This window comes from Ctenocephalides felis, unplaced genomic scaffold (assembly GCF_003426905.1).
Source record: "Ctenocephalides felis isolate EL2017-DRISC unplaced genomic scaffold, ASM342690v1 CF-g0.4_SCAFFOLD_00845, whole genome shotgun sequence".
NCBI lineage: Eukaryota > Metazoa > Arthropoda > Insecta > Siphonaptera > Pulicidae > Ctenocephalides > Ctenocephalides felis.
The window spans coordinates 24,452,755-24,459,843 of NW_020536999.1; the positions used below are offsets into that span (position 1 = coordinate 24,452,755).

Consider the following 7,089-nt stretch of genomic DNA (forward strand, 5'->3'; position numbering starts at 1 on the left):
TTGTTTTATCTGAACAACACATTTATTTTAAATTTTCTTTAATATATATATATTATATATATATATATATATATATATATATATTATCACTATTGCTTGTAATTTAATAACTACGTCAACAACTTTGTGAAGTTTGCAAAAAGTCTTCTCTTTTAATTTTTTTCAACAAAATATTCATCTGATGCTCAAAATAAACAATAAAATTTTTAAAAATGTTCTAAAAATGATGCAAATCAGTTCAAATCGACTAAAAATGAGTATAAAAAATAAAACCCACAAACAGTCAGTTCACAGAATATATTTCTATTAATAAAAGATATGTAGTGATCATACTTCGGTTAAAGCAATATCTAATGCTAAATGTAAATAAACATCTACATTTGAAATTGCTATTATAGTAACATACAGGATACATTATAAAAATAACATTACACACATTTTACCAAATATCTATGTATAGTTATGATTAAAATTACAGTCAGTTTATAATTAAAAAACTAATAAAGGATTCTTATATCAAGTTTAAACAATTGTGCATTGTTACTTCTAAACTAAAACTATTACAAATTGATAAACAATAAAACTGCACAGTAAAAATAAACATTATGCAGGAAACAATCATATTATAAAAACAAATATGTCTATTGTTATATAAAATATTAAAAATAATGTTATACATAATAAAATACAAATTTATATTTTGCTTGAAAAAGAAAATATTTAAAATTACATAATCACGCACCAATTCTTTTTGGTCTCATTCCCGCTATAAACTTCTAGACGGTTTTCAGTGATTTCACCTTCTTGATCATTTTCAATCTCACATTGCTTTTTGGGTGTACTGCTACTGATTTTTGATGAATAAAACCTTCTTTTTAAAGCTGCCATAGGGCTCGGTATAAAATTTCTGATGAAGTCGGTAGTGGAAGCATCAGTCTTAATTCTTTTGCTATCATCTTCTTCATTAGGAGTTTTCGACCTCTCCCTTTTCAAGCTTCTATTCACTCTTGATCCAATGCTTGTGTTTAATTCTGTGTTCACTGTAACGTTCATGCTGGTTTGTGTATCATCTTTCTTATATAAAGAAGCATCGGCCAAACGCTTTGCATTCCTGAAACTAACTTCACGCAGAGGTCTAAGGGATTTTCGACCAGATATACTCCTTAGAGACCTTGAATAACTTGGGCTTTCAGTAGTAGCATTCAAGGAATCAGAAAAGTTGCTAGCATTTGTGTTGCTTGTTTCTTCAATAGTGAGATCGAGTGTTGTGTTTCCTGAATAATTAGCAATCAAACTTGCATTTACATGCTGTATATCTTGCACGACTTCAGTGCTGCTAACTTTTTGATCCAAAGGTGTTGTAGATGATTCAGTATCTGTATTTGTATCATCACTTTCATCAACGATAATACAATCTTCTTCATTGGACGTTGTTGCTTTAGCCAGCACACTTTCTGTAGATTCTTTTGTTATTTTAGGTGTTTCTGGAGTTGGCATCTTCACTACTTGAGATCTTCGTGTTATACTTCTGTTACTACTTGGTGAAGAAGCAGTTGGACTTCCATCAAAAGAGCATTCGGATTCAAACGAATCGTGTATTGAAAGTTTTTCATCATCTTCACTCAAAGTTAATACTGGCTCTTCCATGAATCCTTCAGTTTTATCATTTGATTCTTCAACAACGTCCTGATTTGTTTTAACAGGTTCTCCAGAACCGTTTTCTTGATTTCCATTGGTGGTAATGGACTCTTTACCGTTGGTACCGTCATGCTTGATACTTTCCTCCAGTTTTGCATCTCCGTTTGTACCATTCTCCAATTTCTCACCATTCTCTTCCTTCCTGTCTTTGGATGGAGATTGACCATCACCATTCATAACTTCCTTGGTAACAACTGCATTCTCTTCTTTTTCTACTGTTTCTTCCTCAATAACGAGATGCTTTGGCAGAATCACCTTATCATCACTTTGATTCTTCTTGGAAACTTTCTCCACTTTTCCAGACTCCTTGATTGGAGTGTTTGGTCTGGATGATTTTTTAGTGGACATTGTCTTTCTGTTACTACGTCCGTTTAACCTCGTATTCATTCTGTTAGAATAGATAAAAATTATAATCATAAATATAAAACGTCATAAAACAAATGCTACATACCGAAAAGCAATACGAGTTTTTATACATCGTCGTTTAAATAAAAATGAGACTAATATAAAAATCTAATAGGTTTTATCAAATGTAATCACGCAATTTCAAATCATTTCAATTACGATAGGAAATCGGTACATGTAACCAGATAAGACAGATTAAATATTTGTTCGTTTAAATTTTTTTCACCGAAAAATTATTCGTGATAAACGATTATAAATAGATCATTTAAATTTAAATGAAGCAATTTAAAATGTAAACGAAGTACCATACGTTCAAAATAAAATGCGACAAAGAAAGATGTTAGCGTTCTTCGTTAAATAAACAAAAACACCGAACATATGTTTCGTTCAAATGAACAAAAGCACAATTTTAAACAACGTTCATCTTGAAGATTTGGAATCTCTCTCAAATATAAAGAAATTAAACAAAAATACAAAACTTATTTATCATATCAACAAATATCATGATCAATTGATAAATTATAGGTGATTCATCAATAATTGAATAAATTATATCAAATTGATTACTTGTAATGTTAAAATTATGCTGAAAGATGATAAAAAATCTAAAATGTTTATCAATCAAGCAATACAAAATTTATGATTCAAAATTCATGTGAAATATATAATTTAAAATTTAATTTATCAATAATGTTTATTCAATAAATTTCTTATGATAAGCATTATTATTAAATTAAATTTTAAATAATAATATATTTCACTATTTTCATTATATTAGAATCATTACAATACTAACGCAGTGAATATATAAAAAGTGTGTACAGTGATTAATTAGTGTGTAATGGTGTGTATATTGTGATTGGAGGGTGTGTAATAGTGTGCATAAATTATCAATCAATGTGTAACTGTGTATAAAGTGTTAATCAATTCTTACAAGTGTGTTTATTGTGATTGGTGAATATGTAAGTATATGTAAGTGCGTGTGGTGTGATTGCAAATGAATAAAAACGCGTAGTGTGTATACAAGTGTGTAGCGTGTATACATATCCGGTGATGGAAAATAAAATGTATATGTAGCATGTTTACCAACTTGTGTGTAATTGTAAATATTTAAGAGTGTGTGTAATGATTCTCAATATGCAAGAGATACACCAATACTTAAGTATATTCAGTATGATAAATCGATGAGAAAGAGCTTGTAGACTTTTCATGTGCATGTATAAAAGTGTAATGTACGTTTAATGGATGCATAATCATATTTAGTACAGTAAACGGAGAGGAAAAAAGGGTATAACCTCTGAATTTTTTCACCGTGCTCCGAATTGAATGAAATTTTGGAATTAGTTTTTTTTTCTTTTAAATCATATGGTTTAATGAGCGCCATTTCCACCAGAATTAAAGTAATTCACATTACATCTAGAATTCACTTCATTATAGACATCTTGATGGATTCTAGCAGATTCACTACTTTAGTACAAACTATTTTCAGAAAACTCACGATTTTATAAAAACTTTTTCCATTTTTTTTAAAAATCGAAATTATTTTCATTATATCTCAAAAAGAATAAAAGACACGTATAAAAGCATATAGATAAAAATCAAAGAGATCTTTCTGGCTTATTATTGTTTTTTATTATTTTTCTTTCACACAAAAATTGACAGAGTTATGAATGTTTAAAAATTGGAAAAAGGTTTTTATAAAATCGTGAGTTTTCTGAAATTGGTTTGTGTTTCTGAAAAAACTTGTAACAGCACTCATTTTAAAGCTTATATTGAGCACTATAAAACCCAATTTCACCGAAATGCATAAAATGTAAAACCTCGACACTAGATGGCTTTAAATACAACAATTAAATCTTGAACGAAATAAAAAACGACTTTGCTCTTTCAAATCTTGCTTAATATTTTTCCTAGAACACTTTATGTAATACCGATGTATTAAGATTTTTATTGACATTATTTTGTTCATTACAAGATTTTTGTTAAGATATATATTTTAGGAGATATTTGCAAAAAAACGAAGAAAAACGCCAAAAATATATGAATCTTTAGTGGCTAGTAACTTGAAAAGTATTAGTTTTTTTGAAAAACTATAAAAGACATTTTTTTATAATTAGTTCTTCTATCGATTTCCGTCGTTATTTTAAAAAAAATGTAATTACGCAATTGAGAAGGGGTGTCATCCCCCCGGGGGGTGATGGCGCAACCCGAATTGTTTTCACTTTTGAACTTGATGGTAAGATGATTTCCAAAATTTCATTCAATTCGGAGCACAGTAAAAAAATTCAGATCTAAAACGCTCCGTTTACTGCACTAATTTAACGAGATTAGTAGTAAGAATAAGATAAGGGTAAAATTGTCACAAATGTATATATTCATGTGGTGTGCATATGTTATCTTTAAGAATAATAAATTAAAACATTTACACATTACTAAACTTTTTGATGAATCTACAATTTTTGCAGTGTAAGAACTTCCTGCATGACTAATTATTAAAAGGAAATGATACTACAGCGTGTGCAAATAATATTTGATAAAAACTACACTAGACTATATTACAGTGTCAATAAAACTTTAGGATAATAATTGATTTCTACTCTTGCATCCAACAACTATAAAACATAAATTTAAAATAAGTAACATGCAGCGAAGGGGAATAAGCTCTTAACTACTGTTTTTTTTCTAAATGACAATTCCATGCGGGTATTTATAGACAACAAGAACAAAACTGAGAGTAAGAATTTCAATAAAATGATCAGTGATTCTCAAAATAATACTGGTAAAGTTTATCTAATCATCGACCAATCTAATATAGCGTAGGACTTGTAATAACATAGAAAATCAGCAATTAATTATTCAAGGTATTTTGATTTTTTCTGTTCATTGATCTCTACAAGAGGTAAAATTTGCAAGAAGTTGATGTATTCAATTTTGCAATTTTCAAAGTGTATTGTCTAGACTTGTAAAAAAAAATCAGGATATGCTGTATCTCAAAGGTTCTTTAATAACAACTTGTACCAAAAATAAGAATTATATAAACTGAATTGCAAAGTTGAAATTATTTGTTTAAAGTATATTAGAACTATGGTCAAAATTAAAAATAAAATCTGTATTATTTTCGTTACACAAAAATTTTTTTTTTTGAAAAAAAAGTAGAAATAATTTTTTTTTCCAAAATCAATTATTTTGTTAAGACAAGCAGAAAGTTCTTTGAATCATTTAAATCGAACGCTTAGTTCTCTCAAAAACTGCCATTTTTTACACATTTAGCTCCGTATCTTCGAAATGGCTGGGCCTGCCTTTGCCAAAAACTAATGAACACTTCTCCCAATCATTACTAATTGAATGTTTTTTAGATCATTCAAATCGAATGCTCCGTTCTCTCAAAAACTCGATTTCTATTTTCTGCACTATTTGCTCTTTATCTACGTAACTGCTGGACCTGCCTTTGCCAAAAACTAATCAGCACATCTCCCTATTAATAGAAATCGAATGTTTTTTGAACCATTCAAATAGGTTGATCCGTGCGCCCGAAAACGTTACTGAAAAATTGTATTCATACATACACACACACACATCCATTATTTCTAAGATATGGCAAAATGTTCAGAAACCTTCAAAACGTTGAGAAATGTAAAAATTTTCAATTTCGATTTTCGGCCCATTAAAATAACTTACCCTACGGGAAGTTAAAAAACTAAAATCCTCAAAGTAGCTTTAATAACAACAACTATTATAATCAATAAGTTTTATAATAAACATTAATAATTATAAGGCATTTTCTGAATTAAACTTTGATAATCAGAATTCAAGGAGCTGTTGTGATATAATAATAACAAATTCTGTAATCAATGAGTTTTTTTTAACAAAAATGATTAATTATCAGATTTTTTTAATCAAATTCAAAGCCAATCAATATTCAAAGAGCACTGCAAGATTGATATGATGCGTCAGGTCAAAAATGCAGCAAAGATTTGGATTTTTGCAGACGGAAAATGTTCTACACAAAGCAAGTTTCAACTTTTTCAACAACGTACAATTTGTTTTTTTTAAAAAAAACAGATGATTGTGAAGTCACAACTTCACACACCACTAGTTTTTTGTCGGACTGATTTGATAGATGCGATAAATATGCGACAGTTTTATATTTCTCCGACATGAAACATTTTTTTCATACCTTCTTATAATTATTAATATTATTCTCAACATATTATTTCCAAAGCAATTAACAATCTGAAAATGCAGTTATTCTCCGTAAAAACTTGTTTATCAAGTCAAGTTCTTGCAGAACCTCGAAGCAATGGTAAAAGTACCGTAGGCAGACAACTACCTGGGTCGTTTTCGAATACCTTCGAGAGTCCATTGCAAGACTTCTTATTTTTAATTGAACTTTCATTATTTGACGTCACAGGTGCTGATAGGGCTCCGGAGAACCGGTTTTGGAATAATGAGAAGGAACTATTATTTTTAAACCGCAAAAGTACTGAGAAACTTGGGAATTTGAAGGTCAAATAAAAAAAAACTTATGGATTTAACACAAAATTGCAGGAGATTTTTTCGGTGCAATTTATTGAAGGAGCTCTGCAGAACGTCAATATTGTAAATTTAATATATTACCCTTAAAAGTGCTTAATATAATAATAAATACCAAAATCCATAACGTTTTAAACAAAAACCAGGAGTTACATGAAATTTTATAAAACATTGTACAGGGCTGCATTTTTTTCATGTACTTAGACCCCAAAGAAAATTTCAAGAAGTATTATTTCTAACAAATCCAAGTTATTTTGGACATGCCATTCCTCAAAGTGTCGAAATAATGATAACAAATATGAAAAGCAATGATTTTTTTTATCAAAAAAAAATCATATAAGATTTTATTTAACTGTATGCTCTGTATATTATTTATAATTAAGAAGCTCTGCAGGACGTACTGTAATTTGGATGCCTTAAAGTCAGCGGTTTACAAACTTTTAGTATAGCTCT

General features: G+C 29.0%; 1 protein-coding gene across 2 annotated transcripts in view; it reads right to left on the reverse strand.

Annotated features, from left to right (window-relative positions):
• Positions 1-711: 711 nt before the first annotated feature.
• Positions 712-7,089, reverse strand: part of LOC113376975 — an 8,920-nt gene continuing 2,542 nt past the window's right edge. For both annotated transcript variants that reach the window (XM_026617125.1, XM_026617117.1), the window contains exon 2: positions 712-2,086. In XM_026617125.1, coding sequence (XP_026472910.1) covers positions 727-2,085 — 1,359 coding nt within the window. In that variant the 5' untranslated portion in view covers position 2,086 and the 3' untranslated portion in view covers positions 712-726. The remainder of the gene's footprint in view (positions 2,087-7,089) is intronic.